General features: G+C 31.7%; 1 protein-coding gene across 1 annotated transcript; it reads right to left on the bottom strand.

The window, feature by feature from the left end:
- Positions 1-2139: 2139 nt before the first annotated feature.
- Positions 2140-16107, bottom strand: LOC145332796 (uncharacterized). Its single transcript, XM_080177854.1, has 10 exons — positions 16035-16107; positions 15687-15718; positions 14828-14882; positions 13319-13366; positions 12548-12585; positions 11352-11419; positions 9215-9265; positions 8474-8541; positions 6201-6272; positions 2140-5167 (listed from the first exon to the last, which is right to left on the bottom strand). Exons 1-10 carry the CDS (start codon positions 16067-16069, stop codon positions 5146-5148), a joined length of 489 nt encoding a protein of 162 aa, XP_080033980.1. The 5' UTR covers positions 16070-16107; the 3' UTR covers positions 2140-5145.
- Between the last annotated feature and the right edge of the window lie 585 nt (positions 16108-16692).

The raw sequence follows: 16692 nt of genomic DNA on the forward strand, positions 1-16692 counted from the left end.
TGCCGCCAATTAAAGGATGGAAGGCGGCCGGCAATTATCTCTGACTTCTTCTGAGTGCAGTTAGAGCCGGCCATTGTGGTTCTAAAGATACCTTTAGATTTCTGGTAGCCCCTCCAGGAGGCCCTCAGGGTCCAAACCCAAGGGCATAGTAAAATTTTATTTTGAGGTGCTCTAACTTTTCCACCACTGGTGGGAAAATTTTATGCCATGATTTTTCGGAAAGGCATTTTGCCAGATTTTTACCCTGTAAAAGGATTTTTCTCTATAATGAAATCCGGCAACAAATTATATAAGGATTATACACTAAAAATAGCTTAAAACGACCTTTACAAAAATATCTATAGAGGTTAAGCAACTAAGTGAAAGTTGATAAGACCAATGGGATCCTCTTATATATTGCCTAATTAATGCTAGAACTTCATCCTAAAAATTTTCACCTCGTTGCTAAAAAGATCAAGGTATTTGAATCAGAGCTCAAAAAAATATTCAACGTGCTTTTTTTTGCATTTTCACCAACTTTCTTTAATATGGATTCAAGAGGTTTTTTTATACAAAACTATTTAGTTTCTTGTTATCCAGCGTTAGATAATTGCACAACCTTTCTAAAATGTTATTACATTACGTCCTAAGTTAATATTTGATTAAGTGGCAAGTAAAACAAAAAAATTAAAAAATATTTTTTTGGGGAGATTTTTGTATCTAAATTTTGTGAATTCCAGGGTAACAACTTCAGAAGGCCATAAAAACTTTAATTTTTATAATTTTTCATTAATTTAAAATGGCAAACCTCCTCTAATATGATGAATTTTAACATGGACTTTTAAAATAATTGATTTTCTAAAGTTCGATTTTGGGCATAAATAATTTTTTCCACAAAGTTGGATTCCTGGGCTCACTGTGTAAGGGGAAATAGGATTTAGTCAGCTGCTATTAAAGCTAGATCTCTGATTTTTATTGTCAACATTTCCATGATTATGGGGCATATTTGAGTATATAACATCCATAGAAGTCCGACTGCTTTAAAACAGCTTTTTAGCTGCTTGTATTTCTTATCCTGTGTATAACTTACTTTTTTCTGCTAGTTAATGAGTTATGTAAGAATAGACGTATAGATATTTTTTATGAAGGTTTTGTGATTTTTGTAATTTTTATGCCCTTCTTTTTCTTTCTTCCTTTTTTAAAATGACCATTGAAAACCATGTTCGATTCACTTTGTCTGCTTCACTGTCAATTCATATCTTTTTGTGTTAGCTACTTATGAATGTTATCATCCTTGTTAATATTAAAACAATTTCCTACACCATTTTTTATAATTTTTATAGTTTAAAGTCACTAAAAGATGTTGACACTCTACAAAATCACGTCAGAAACTAAACTAACCAACTAGATACCTTAGCTAGGTGTCTCTACCGTCCCTGAGTCTAAGAAATCACAAAATTACAATAAAGTCTAAACAGCTTTGAATAAGAACTCAACTGTGTTTATGTGTAGCTTAAATTTCTGTAACCTGTGACAAATATTCTTATGTAAGTTACAAAAATAATTTATGGTTGAGTGAACTTTTTAGACACATAATTTCATTTCAAGATTTGGATTTCTGGACTCACTATGCAAAGTTTAAGTTTGATAGGACAATTCTAACATGCCTAAACAAGGATGACAACATCAGTAAATGTTACACAATAATAACACATTAAAAGAAATGGCCTAAGAATTATCCTAAATTGTAGAGCAAATGATAGTCTGTTAAAAAGTTAATTTTTTCATGAAGACAATTTTTATTTTTGCTTATTTGGAGCATAATTAGGTATAAAACAACCATGGAAGTCAACCTGCTTTTAAGCCATTTTTAGCTGTTTTGCCTTCTGCAATTGATTTTGTCGGCTCCAAAATAAGATAGACGGCTAACATTTTATAAACTGTCACTGTTATCTTATTGGCTGAATTAAAGAGTATGTCTCTAAGTTATCTCTATTACGCATTATTAGTCAAACCTACCTATTACAGGAATCATCATGAAAAGTTTTCAATCAATAAGATAATATGCCTTAAATAACGGTAAGTGCTATACCATACTACGTACGGACCAACCCAAATCATAAAAATGATACAATCACAAATTTTTTATTTAATCTAATTTATATTTTATATTTAATATTTGGAATTTTATAATTCAGGTAAATAAAGTAAAATAAATCACATTATCATAATAATTAGCAGCTTTGCCCCAAGCCTCTAGTGGCATTACAATTTACATAATTTAAAGTAGCAAAGCTACTTAATAATGTAAAATAACCGTCCGTCTGTCAGTATGTCCATCCGTCTGAAACGTTTTGGGGAAAACATGATCTTTTCGGCTCTTTTTAAACATAGACGCCTGAAATTTTCAGGGATTATACAAGTTCACATTCTTTATATTTTCGCCAAGATTCGTTAATTAATTGGTGTGCTAGATCAATTCCAAGATTTTAAGTTTTCATGATTTTCTCGACCCTTATTCAAGATTAGATGCTGAAATCTTTAGGGATTAAATCAGGGATCGGAAGCCGCGCGTAAGCCGCGTGTAAGCCTCAGTGAAATCGTCATTTTATCACTATAAAATTTAGCTGGATGTATAAAACTGTCTCTTTACTAGACAATCCTTCTTTCAAAAATTTCTTTTTCTGCTCACAAGCAGGTTTAAAACTGAGGCTTATGCGCGGCTGAGGCGCGGTTTCCGAACCCTGGATTAAATCAGTTTACATTTTACGTATTCCCACAAAGTTTTATTAATGCTTATTTTTTATTACACTGTTCTACAGTTCATTTTTTCCAGACGTTCATCCATAATCTTAAGCTTTAATACTTATGAATGTTGTCATCCTTATTTTTTTTCTATAAATAAATATATCTTTGACTAGTGGCGTCTTTCAATGTTAGTTTTATTAAATGTGAAGGAATTTTTGAGGGGCTTGGCTATTTCTCTTAAAATGGTGGTTATACCCTCCCCAAAAATAGTTATAAACCTTCTCAGGACCCATGAGAAGCTACATGGTAAGGGAGAGCCAAATAGGATCAGCGGTTAGCGAGATCAATTCGGTACAAACAGACAGCCAAACAAACATCCTTTTACTTTATTATAAGGATATACATGGTTACATTAACAATTACAAAACACAGGGAAAATAATATAATACGATATAGAATATTGTTTAATAAGATAAGTTTTTTTCCAAATAAGGTTCCAGTATGGCTTCGAAACCGATTTATATCCGCTGGATTAGAACCAGTTCTCCACCAGATCATCATGAATACCATCGGTTACAGACAATTTTCCTTGAATAATAAAAAAATCAACTAAAACCAGTTTTTTTAGCTTAGTATTCCGACCTCTAGGGGCTAGCAAAATTGATTTAAATCTTATAATATTTCATTTTAGTATCTGCGGAAAGCTGTAAAAAATATGATGCGATAAATAACTATTATCATCTTTGACCAAAAAAAATAATTGAAGATATATAAATCTTCTAACAAATATTAATAGTTTTTAATTTGTGCTAACTTGTAAAAAAACAAGGATGACAACATCCATAAAAGCGAAGCACTGAAACGGTAGGACAAACGGACATTAACACTTGTATAGTATCTGAACTGAAAAATCGGAACATAAATGTATAAATGTCGAATCAAAATTCTAGGTAAATTTGTTGAAAAACTGCTTAAAAACAGGTTAATGTTTATGGACATACTTACATTTTTGGACTTGATTATAGAGTTGCTTCGCTTATAATATTGTTCTTTGTTGTCCCAGAAATCAATATACCAAAAATCAGATCAAACGGATAATTAAAACACTTGAAAATTTGTTGTTAAAAAGTAGAAAAATCAACATGTTTAAAATGGACGTACGGACATTCTGGTAATGATTATAGAGTTGCTACGCTTTCTAAATCGTACCCAACTACTACAGGAATCATCATGCAAAGTTTGAAATCGATAGGACAATTCTAACATGCCTAAATTAACGAATAAAAGCTATCTATCTCGGACGGACGTACGGACGGACGGACCGACCCTAATTATAGAAAAGCTTCGCTTTTAATAACTTACGATTAAAGAAGGTGCCCTTACTTTTGTGACTTTAAAAAAAAAATAGCTAGTAGGTGTTTTTAATAAGTGGTAGATGCAAAATGATACGCAATTAGTTTTACTACTTTAAAACCAACTAAATCTTATAAAAAACAAGGATGACAACATCCATAAAAGCGAAGCACTGAAACGGTAGGACAAACGGACATTAACACTTGTATAGTATCTGAACTGAAAAATCGGAACATAAATGTATAAATGTCGAATTAAAATTATAGGTAAATTTGTTGAAAAACTGCTTAAAAACAGGATAATGTTTATGGACATACTTACATTTTTGGACTTGATTATAGAGTTGCTTCGCTTATAATATTGTTCTTTGTTGTCCCAGGAATCAATATACCAAAAATCAGATCAAACGGATATTTAAAACACTTGAAAATTTGTTGTTAAAAAAGTAGAAAAATCAACATGTTTAAAATGGACGTACGGACATTCTGGTACTGATTATAGAGTTGCTACGCTTTCTAAATCGTACCCAACTACTACATGAATCATCATGCAAAGTTTGAAATCGATAGGACAATTCTAACATGCCTAAATTAACGAATAAAAGCTATCTATCTCGGACGGACGGACGGACGGACGTACGGACGGACGGACGGACCGACCCTAATTATAGAAAAGCTTCGCTTTTAACAACTTATATCACTTCTAAAATAAGAGGTCTACATCTAAATTCTATGGATCATTTTACATCAAATACTTAATAAAAACACCGACTAGCTATTTTTATAATCACAAAAGTTAGCACACCTTCTTTTAAAAGATGTAAATATTTCATAGCATAAGTTTAGTTTCCAGTATGGCTCCGAATCCGATATAATTTCGCTGGATTAAAACCAGTTTAGAGCCACACTAAAAAATATTGTATCTTAAATTAGATAATTTTCCACAAAAAATAGGACCAAAATCACAAAATCAATCTTATAAAACCAACGAAGCAGAATTATTTCTCATAATACTAATATCCATGGAAAACTGTCTATAATACGATGCGGTGTATGAATATTCTTCTTATTTATACTTCTGTCTGTACCTAAAAATAAAAAAAACTTATAAAAAAATAGAATTTTAATAAATATGCATGCAAAAAAAGGATAAAAAAGGCATTTTTTTGAACTTGAAATATTGGATCATGGAAAGAAAACGAAGAAGTGGGGTTCGTCGTATTTTCACAGTTGATTTTAATGTGTGTTTTTTTAGGTTAGGTTAGGTAAATGTTTATGATTGTCCCTTAGGGGCTAGAAATAGGTGAAAAGCTCCTAGGAAAAAAAAACACGAAACCCACTACTTTGTTTCCTTTCCATGATCCGTAATATTTCCTAGTTCAATCGCAGTATTATAGAAATTATTTAAAATTTATTCCAGTATGGCTTCGAAACCGATTTATATCCGCTTGATTAGAAACGGTACTGAGGCATACGAAAAGAACATGTATCGTATTGTAGGAAGCTAGTAAAAGTGGCTGACTCAGATTATGATGTAAAAAAAATTAACCAATGAGAGGCCAGTATACACTGTAATTGACAAATGGTAAAATTTATAGTGGCCTCTCATTGGTTGATTTTTTTTGACGTCACAATCTGAGTCAGCCACTTTTACTAGCTTCTATTGCAGACAACTTTCTATGAATAATAAAATAATAATCATAATTTTATTACCTGTTTTGTTAGCCGCAAGGGGCCAAAATCTTATAATTTTTCATTTTACTATCCATAGAAAGCTGCAGCCGTGCGCCTTTTATACCAGGGAGGGAGGGGACATTGAGCAGTTTATTGCATCAGTCCCCAAAGTTTTATAGTAACTTTTTTTTATTTTTCGTTAGCTTAATAACTTTGGGGACATTTAATGAATTATGATATCTGGGTTTATTAAGTTGAGTGTCCAAACGTTTCAATCTCTAATTGTTATCTACATATGGGTTAATTTTGTGTATCATTATTGGGGAGGTACATTAATTTATCAGACATTGTCTTATCCCTTTAGATCCCAGTAGTTATCGAAAAGTATAATAGACAGCTTTCCGTGGATAGTATAGATCAGAACCGGTTCTAATCCAGCGGACTAACCTTTCCATGCATGCCCGCTCGTCCTGGTCATCCCACTCCACCTTCTGCTTGCTTCGCTCCTCTGTTCTCATTCTGGGCAAATAAATAATCATTACAGACCAGCCTACTTAGGGAGGGGGGAGGGGGGAGGGGGCATGTAAATTACACCATTACCCAAAGTTTTATATCTACGTTTAATTAAAGGTTATATAAATTTCAGTGTCCAAACTTTTCAACCAATAATTTTGAACTTAATAAGTGTTAATTTTGTTTATAAACATTGGGAATGTATTAATATTGTATATACATCTAAGTAATATGTAATATCAGTAATACGATGCTAAAAATGTTTTTTCAGTATGGCAGCAATATTTTACCGTGAACTGCAGTAGATCCAAATGTTTTAACATTACCCTGATTTTAATTTAATTGATCTTTATACAAAACTAGTGGCTACGCCCCTGTAGGCCTCTAGGGGCACTTGAAATGTTGTATTTTGACGAAGCCCAATCTGTCCCACTTTTGAGCAAGACGATTCCTATATGACGTCTTATAAAGGGAAAAGAAAAAGGGAAGGGGGGAAGAAAATCTATTCAAAAGAGATGGGAGAAAACAAACATACAAACACACACAGACACATAGATATCCTGTTACTTTATTATTTAGATTATCAAAACACAAATACAACAAAAGAAGGTGTATTAACTTTTTTGCTTTTTATTTAAGATAGCTAGCCGGTGCTTTTAGTAAGTAGTAGATGTAAAATTTTTCATAGAATTCAGATATGCAATCGGTTTTTTGTAGGCCTCTTATTTTTTAAGTAATTTAAGTCTTAAAAAAAAATAATTAAGTCGGTTTTAAGGTACTAAAACGCCACAAAATAAAAGAAAAAAATGGCCAGTATGAACAAAAATAGTAAGATCTTTAATTTGACACCTTACTTTTAAAATTCTGTTAAGTAATTATTGAAAAAATATATTTTTTTAACCTCGGTTTAATAAAAACTTTAAACCTTAATATTTTCTCAAACAGACATAAAAACATGGGTTCATATATACCTTTAGAATCAGAAAAATATTACAAATCCATTCTAAGCAAAATTGAAAAAAAGTAAAAACTTAAAAAAATAAAAATGGCCTAAAATATTATATTTTTACAGGCAACACTTAATTGTAACTATTAAACTAGCCAATCAAAAATCTCTAAAATTGACGAATCAAGAAGCTTCACCTCAAAACTTAACCAATAGAATTGACAAAAAAAAGGATAATGTTCAAACAATATAAATAATAGATACTACAATAAAAATAGTGATACTTACATAACATGTAAAGAATGAAAAATTATGAACAAGTATGCTTCAGTCTGTTTATAAACTTCAAAACAATGCAGTTCAAAATGCATTATTGTTTATTGTGTTTAAAAAATATCTGTTACAGTGTATGTACATTTGTTTAGGTTTTGTTCAGGTTTTGTTCAAGTCAACCCTTTAAAGCCGAAAATTATAATTCTTAAAATAAACATATTTTTTTTATTATAGTTTTATAAATCTTTTTCAATTTTGCTTAGAATAGATTCGTAATATTTTTTCTGATTCTAAAGGTATATATGAACCCATATTTTTTATGTCTGTTTGAGAAAATATTTAGGTTTAAAGTTTTTATTAAACCGAGGTTAAAAAAATAGATTTTTTCAATAATTACTCAACAGAATTTTAAAAGTAAGGTGTCAAATTAAAGATCTTACTATTTTTGTTCATACTGGCCATTTTCTTCTTTTATTTTGTTGCGTTTTAGTACCTTAAAACGGACTTAATTATTTTTTTAAAAAACTTAAATTACTTAAAAAATAAGAGGTCTACAAAAAAACCGATTGCATATCTGAATTCTAAGAAAAATTTTACATCTACTACTTACTAAAAGCACCGGCTAGCTATCTTAAATAAAAAGCAAAAAAGTTAATAAACCTTCTTTAACAGGTTGCGTGATTTTTATAAAAAAAAATATGAAACATTTTTAAGTGTGGCTTCGAAACCTATTAATATCCGCTGGATTTGAATCAGTTTTTAGCCAGACTAAAAAATCAAGTATAGCATTGTATTAAAGGCAATTTTTCACGAATATAAAAGTATAGCATTGAATTAAGACAATTTTTTTAACGAATCTTAAAATAAAAATCATAAAATTAATACAAGTTTTCTTAACCCTATCTTTCGGCCCCTATAACAAGACTCTTATAATTTTTCATTTTAATAACCGCGGAAAGCTGACTATAATACAATAAATATTCTTTACCTGCTCCTTAATTGAGCTTCCCTTTCTCCAGAAGTGTCCCAATCCACCTGCTCGCTAGCATATCTCATCTTATTATTAAAAAATATCAAATTTACTAATTTTTGAATAAATTTGATGGGCGGTATTTTTTCTTTTTTGGGGGAACGTGGGTGTGTCCCACATTCCAAGAAAATAGCCTAAAACCATTACAAGACCAGTAGGTATAGTCACTGAAGAGGAGAGCTTTTTCGGTTCAGCGGTTTCCTAAATCTTAAGCTTGGGAGTGGGGAGGTTCCCTTTCCCACAAATAGTTATAAACATTGCTAGGACCATTGACAAGCCTCACTGTAAAGGAGAAAAAATATAGCTCAAGCGGTTAGCGAGATCCTTTGGACCAGACAGACAGACATACACACAGACATCCTGTTACTACATAATGTTATCTATGTAGTATGGGTAAAAAACAGTAAATCTTAGTCAAGCCTAGGAATGTTTATAGGATTTTTTTTCAGAGAAAGAGGGGACAATAGGCTGTTTATTACACTAGTCCCCAAAGTTTTAAGATAACGTTTTATGATTCGTTTGCTTACCGACTTTAGAGACTTTAGTAATTCTTTTTTTTGGTTACTTCATTAAGTTGAGGGTTCGAATGTTTCAACCAATAATTTTAATCTACTGAAGGGGTAATTGTGTGTATCATCATTGGGGATTTACATCAATTTATCTACCATTGTCTTATCCCTTTATCTCCCTGGTTGTTACCTCAATGTACTTTGCTCTCAGGGCTCGTTCTCTCTCATCATCCCAGTTTATCTAAATAAAAAGCATAAAAAATTGTTGTATCCGCGGAAAGCTGTTTATTATACGATGCGTGAAATAACTATTATTGCATCGTATTAAAAATCATAAGATTGACACCAGTTTTGTTAGCCCCGAGGGACCGAAGGTCAGGGCTAACAATTATGGTGTTAATTTTATTATTTTTAATTTATTATTTGTGGAAAATCTGTTATACGATGCTACACATGATTTTTCCGTATGCTTGAAAAGCAGTTCTATTTTAGTGGATATTTGGTTTTAATGCCATACTGGATAAATGTTTAAATTGGTTGTTAAGATTTTAGAAACAGCAATGAAGATTTTTCAGGGAGGCTTTTTAGCTGGTTGACCCACAATTATTTTGGAAACATTTTTGCAAGTTTTATTTGAAACAGACAATTCTATAATGCCTAAAACTGTAAAAACCCTTCTAAAATACTGACGTAAAGACTCTAAGAAATGCATTATTAGTCGTAAGAAGGAAAAATTTATAGAAAATATATTTTTGAAGTTGACAGAATATTTAAAGAAAGGTTGAAAACTTGTTTTTGTAAACAATTTTTTTTAAAAGTATCAGTTAATTATTCCATCGTATTATACACAGCTTTCTGCGGATATTAAAATTTAAAATAATAAGATTAAACCCTTGCTATACAAACTGTTATCTAAAAATTGCAAAAAAAATCGTTTTCTCCTTTTTCACACACATTCAAGTAAAAAAACCGCGGAAATTCTGTTGCTAATATTTGCACTATTTTAAATTTCTGTCTGTTTAGAGATAATTTTAGTTGCTTGTAAAAAAAAATTTTAAATCTAAGAGCGTAGATTTTCTATTTTTTACTCAGTAAGTAAAGTAGATACGAGTAGACACCATAAAAAGATTTTTGAAAAACATGATCAAATGATTATACTGTCTACATAAATGTACTTGTAGCTGCGTCATTAAAGGATCTATGGGCATTCACCCCCTCTTAGATTTTAGATTCAACAATAATTTTTAAATACAAATTTGGGGTATGATTTTTTTCTTGAAACTAAATCGGTTAAGAATCTTTTGGTACAAAAAGATATACATATATTATAGCTCTTTTATATGAAAAGGTTACATTTTTTATAGTACCTATTGCATCTTTGCTCTTATGGAGAATGTCGTCCTTGTTTAAAGCAAAGGGTTAGCTCCTCTCGTTATTTTAAGCATGTTGTTATTGTCCTATAGATTTCAATCTTTGTATGTTGATTCCTGTAGTAGTTAGGTACAATTTAATAAGCGCAGCAACTCTATAATCGTTACCAAAATGTCCGAACGTCCATTTTAAACATGTTGAATTTCAACTTTTCAACAACAAATTTTTATGTGATATAATCATCCGATGATCTGATTTTCAGATTACTGATGCCAAGTACAACAAAGTGTTATAAGCAAAGCATCTCTATAATCAAGTCCTAAAAATCTAAGTATGTCCCTTCACATTATTCGGAATATAGTGTCTAACTTTTATCTTTGTGACGTAACAAAAATCCTCTTTTTTAGGGGTTTCCTTTCCCACCTCCTCTCTCATCCTTCGATTTTTGTTACGTCACAAAGATAAAAAGTTAGACACTATTACTAGGTTCCAAATTTACTTATAACTTTTTTTTGGATTTGTATACATTTATATTCAAATTATTCAGTTTTGACACTCTAAAAGTGTTAATGTTCTTTTGTCAGAGCTTTGCTTGTATGGATGTTGTAATCCTTGTTTTACCTCTATATTAGCATTGGCTTCTGTTTGTTCTCTAGCCCTTTGTCTGGCTAACTACTCATTGTTTTACCTCTATATTAGCATTTGCTTCTGTTTGTTCTCTAGCCCTTTGTCTGGCTAACTCCTCATTGTTTTACCTCTATATTAGCATTTGCTTCTGTCTGTTCTCTAGCTCTTTGTCTGGCTAACTCCTCATTGTTTTACCTCTATATTAGCATTTGCTTCTGTCTGTTCTCTAGCTCTTTGTCTGGCTAACTCCTCATTGTTTTACCTCTATATTAGCATTTGCTTCTGTCTGTTCTCTTGCTCTTTGTCTGGCTAACTCCTCATTGTTTTACCTCTATATTAGCATTAGCTTCTGTCTGTTCTCTTGCTCTTTGTCTGGCTAACTCCTCATTGGCAAATTCTACAATTAATCAGAGCTGGATCTTTAAATCATTTCAATGGTGCGCCAATGAGAGCACAGCATTTTACGAAATGCCGCGCTGTGATTGGCTGAAATTCGGCGATTTGGCGCACCTTAAAAATGAATTAAAGATTCAGCTCAGGGATATTAGGGGATAAGACAATGGAGGATAAATTTACATACATCTGAGGATGCAAAAGTTGATCCATTCTCTAAATCAAAGTTGTTTGTTAAAAAGTTTAAGTTTGGACACTGCTAGTTTTTTAAGGTGCCCCTTAAAAGCCTCTAGGGGCACCGAAGTTAGGAGGGGGAAAAGTCGACCTCATCCCTCTTTAAATATGAGTTTAAAAAGAGTAAACAAAAATATTTTTTTTTTGGGGTGGGGGTCAAAGACACCCTACCCAAAACCAGTTTAAAACCTTCCCATGACCTATAAGTAGCATCACTGTGAAGGAGAACAATATCGGTTCAGCGGTTAGCGAGATCCTTCGGGACAAAGAAATAACGCTAACTACTTTATATAGTAGGATAGATAGATAGATAACATATAAAAATTTGGTAAAATGAATATATTTTGTCTTTCGAGGTTTTTACTGACAGACCCATTCTATAATATGGGTTTCTATTATAGCCCTCAGATATTGGCCATCAAGTTCCTCCATGGTGAGGGGAGGGGTTTGGTTAAATTCAGAAGCAGCTTTTAGTATATAAATAACCAATAATAGGCCAGAATACTTTATACCATATTGGTCAATTCATGTGAATACTGGCCTATCATTGGTCATTTTAATTGTATAACGTCATTTTTATTAGGCACTATAAGCTGCTTCTTAAATCTATTTGTAGGGGTAAAGTACCGTTATATTAGCCAGCTGTGGGAAACATTTCATAAGAGTATGCGAGAATCTCTTACAATATCCAAGTATTCTATATCCTTTGACTTATCCGTCAAAGCTTAAAGCTTATAGACCATATTTATAGTCATTTGGTTCATCCAGTAGGAGGGGAGAGGATGGGTAGTATTGTTATTTTAGCCAGCTACGAGTTTATGAGAGTTCATGAAAATCTGGTGCAACATCTAATTACTAATATATCTATTGATGGGTTTAAAAAAGGCGTAAAATTTACCTTCAAAATCGGCGGCAGGTTTTTCTTCTATTTGTTCTCTACATATTTTGACAATTTATTTGTTATATTTTTGTTAATTTTTAAAAGCTAAACTTTTTAAAATTTTGAATTGGTCTGTAACGAATAACTCTCATAGTTAATTTACACATGCTAGTGTCAAGTTCAAGCTCAAAGAAGGAATTTTTTATAAGATAAAATTATACTATTGGTTAGCTTGTAAGTTAATTAATTTCTTTTATGGAGTCAGTTTTTGTAGCGAATGATCTCTCTAACCGCCGAATTCTTATGGATTAGCGGGGAAGCTTTTCATAGGTTCAAAAGACATCTAACTATTTGTTGTATGACAAACTAGTCCAAGTTTCAAATTAGTATGACAATTTTTTTCTTCAAAAGTTAGTGATAACTTATCTACCAAGGATGACAACATCCATAAAAGCAAAGCTCTAAAATAAAAAGGAAGGACAAACGAACATTAACACTTGTACAGTTTCAGAACTGAATAAGCACAATACAAATTTGTATGAGTATAAACAAAATTGTAAGTAAAAGTTTTAAAACGATAGGTTCAATTATAACCTGTATAAATCAACGAAAAGAGAGAGCTAACCGTTACGGACGTATGGACGGACCAGACCCTAATTATAGAAAAGCTTTGCTTTAAAAAATCCAAAAAATATGTATTTTAAAGTAAAGAAAGGGAGGGGACTGGGATTAACATTCTCTTTCCTCTGATATAAAGTTTTTTTTATTAAAATAAATGTAAAAATGTTCCTTATCCATTCTCTGTATCTATCTTCCTCAAATTGGTTCCATTCAAAACTGAAATAGATTATTTGTCGCATTGTATTATAGACAGCTTTCCGCCAATATTAAAATAAAAAAATGTAACATTGAAAACAGTTTTGTAATCCCCCAAGGGGTGAAAGGCCCGGGCTAACAAAAATGCTATAATTTTATATTTTATATTAATATTCGTGGATAATTGTCTGTAACACTATGCAAGACATTAGTTTTCAGTATGACTGAGATTCTGTTTTGAAGCCATAATGAAATATATTATCTATAATATGATATCTGTCTGTTCGTTCATCTGTCCGTCCGTCCGCCCGTCCGTCTGAAGCTTAAGATCTCGGTAACCACTGAACTGATTTGATTCTACTCTTCAGGGTATATACCTATTGCTCCTGTGGTGGTTTAAGCTATTTTCTTGGGGGGTGGGACACCCCCATACCTCTCAAAAATTAAAGTTTCCCCCCCCCAAAAAAAAAAAAAATTACATATTTTTTTCTAATTTTAATGTTTTTTTTTGTTTATATATATTTAAAAAAAAAAAAATTTTTTATATGTTACATTTTTTTATACTTTTTTATTTTTTTTATATTTTTATATTTTAAATTTTTTACTTTTAAAATTTTTTTTCTTATTTTAAACTTTGTTTTATCAAATTCAAGAAGATTGTGCAACCTTCCTTCTCCTGTAAGGGTGAAGCTCCAAATAGTCTAATAGCAAAGAAATTTTTAAAAACATTATAAAAGAGAAAAAAATCAAAGGTTTTAAAAAATATAAATTAATGTAAACAAATATAAAAAGGTATAAAAAGTTATAAAGAGTTATAATGAGTTATAAAAAGGTATAAAATCCAGAAAATATTTAAAACAATATAAATTTTTATTTCAATTCTCCCCTGAACCTTTAGGAAAAAAGCCCCTAGAGGCTTGGGGCGAAGCCGCTAGTTACAAATAAAACATGTGCAGTCAAATTTTATATGTAGTACAAAAATAGCCATTACCTGCCTTGATTTTAAAAATAGAGTGTTATTACAGCAAGATGAGAAATCAAATGTAAGAGAAAAAGGTGAGTGGCAGGGGTGGTTTTCGTTTATTTGTTTATTACTTTAGGTTAGGTTATAATGCAGGGTTTTGCATAGTTATATAACCAACCACCCCTTAAATTTTAATTTATTTCAAAACTACCTACCTCCCTCTAATTTTCAATATATTTCAAAACTCTCCTTCCCCTTCCCCCTTTTTTGGATCTATTTCAAATAAAAAAGCCCGACAAATTTAAAGTCAACTTATTTTTTTTTCTCTTCTCTGAAGATAATTAAAGTCCCCCCTCAGATTTTGACATCATACGATAAAATAACCAATCAGAGGCGAGCATAAATTTTACCATTGGTCAATTTCAGTGTATACTTGCCTCTCATTGGCTATTCTATTGTAATCTGTGGAGGGACTTTAATCATCTACTCTTTTCTTGAAAGATTTGGGCATTTTTTACCTGTGCGGATCTGTTAATGGATTCTGAGCAGCAACCTCTACACCAACAACCTCGCCTAGAAAAAGATTCAGTTAAGTGGCACAGGGATGTACAAGCTTTTTGTATTTTTAGGGTGATAAAATGAGGGGGGTTATCTTAGGTTTTTTTTGGGGGGGGTGGGGGGTAAAATTAGGTGTTTTAAAGTTTGAGGAGGAGGGGGGGGGGACATATTTTTACCCCCACCCTTGGACGTCTATGGTCTTCATACGTGCCTATGCTGAAAAATTATACAACCCCTGTAACCAAAACTGAGAGGGGTGTCCACCCTTCCTTAAAATCGAGATTCTCAAAAGTCATCCTGTAATAGGTAAATTGATGGAAACCCCCTAAAAAGTCAAAGGGAGTGTGACTTTTCTAAGGACACCCTTTCCCCACTCCTTCTTTTAGTTATGTTTAAGCCTTTGTCAAGAAACCAGGGGGGGGGGAGGAGTGGATACAGTCACTTGCACCCCTCCACAAAGATAAAGTAAGTATGTCCATGATTCAGATTTTGGTAGCTTGAAACTATTGGTAAGAATTAAGGATATAGATTATTTTAATTGACAAGAAAAAACCATAAACATGTAGGAAGATAAAAGAATAAATGACAACAAATAAGGATGACAAGATCCTTAATTGGGCCAATGAAAAAACAGTGTAGGAACAATTCAACTTTATTAATGGTTAGAAAGTGTACCATTTTTGGTAAAAAATAGGCAGTTGTGCTTTCAGGAAATGTCGTCGTCCAAACATTTCACCACTCGTTTTATTTGATAAGTTATAAGTAACTGTAATACATCTACTAGAAAAGTATTTATAGTAGCTGCGCAACTTAGTATACCTGCCATAGCAGCTCCGAACTGTGCCATGCAACTGCAACCATTACAAAAACAAGTAAATAAATATTTTCATTAAAGAAGCTTTCTTAAAATTCATCTTAATATTATTCTCTGATATTGAGAAGACATTTATAAATTTCATTAGTTTAATAACTTTTTGGAGGGTCGTGATATCTTCCCTCAAAATAGTTACAAACCCTGCCAGTGTCTATGAGAAGCTACACTGAGAGAGAGAACCATATCGGTTCAGTGGTAAGCATGATGTATTTGCACAAACAGACACATACACAGTATCATACACATCCTGTTACTTTTAGATGAGTTTCTGAATTTTATTATTTGTTTTTTTCCTGATTCCATCGACTAAAGACTTTTTCTGAGCCATTTTTGTTATTTTTGCTATGTTTTATTTGTTATACATCTGAAATACAGATAGATATTATTATTACTTGAATGTTGCACCAGATTTTCATGTACTCTAATAAACGGGTTAAAATAATGATACCCCACCATCCACTCCCTTTATCCAATCCCCTCCCCTCCTACTGGATGATAGAACTTACCAATAAATGAGGTCCATATTAGCAACCTATATTGATACAATTTTTATAAACGTATTTTTTTACATTACTATACTTATATATTTAATTTATCATATGTATTATATATATATATATATATATATATATATATATATGGTACGTTATTTCATTTGTTGGCTCAAAACTTCGTAGCCTATAATTCTAATATACAGAAGAGGTCGTTTATATATAACATAATTTGGGCTAGCTTCAATTTCTTGTCTTATCCCTATAGATCCACGAAATTTATAAAATCATGAATCATTTGACAACATAAATAAAAGCGAAGCTATAAATCGGTAGGACAAAAGGGCATTAACACTTGTAGAGTGTCAGAACTGAAAATCAGAATATAAATGCATAAGTGTCGAAGCAAAATTGAAAGTAAATTTGTTGAAAAATTGCTTAATGCAGGATAATGTTTAAG

Source organism: Acartia tonsa, chromosome 11, assembly GCF_053477335.1.
Source record: "Acartia tonsa isolate MP-2025a chromosome 11, ASM5347733v1, whole genome shotgun sequence".
In the NCBI taxonomy this organism is placed as follows: Eukaryota; Metazoa; Arthropoda; class Copepoda; order Calanoida; family Acartiidae; genus Acartia; species Acartia tonsa.

Coding starts and splice junctions, on each gene's coding strand:
- LOC145332796 (XM_080177854.1), bottom strand. CDS start 16,069: ATGGCTCAGAAAAAGTCTTTAGTCGATGGAATCAG. Junction 13,367..14,827: donor CCATTAACAGATCCGCACAG/GTAAAAAATGCC, acceptor AATCTATTTCAG/TTTTGAATGGAACCAATTTG. Junction 9,266..11,351: donor AAGCTAATGCTAATATAGAG/GTAAAACAATGA, acceptor CTTTTTATTTAG/ATAAACTGGGATGATGAGAG.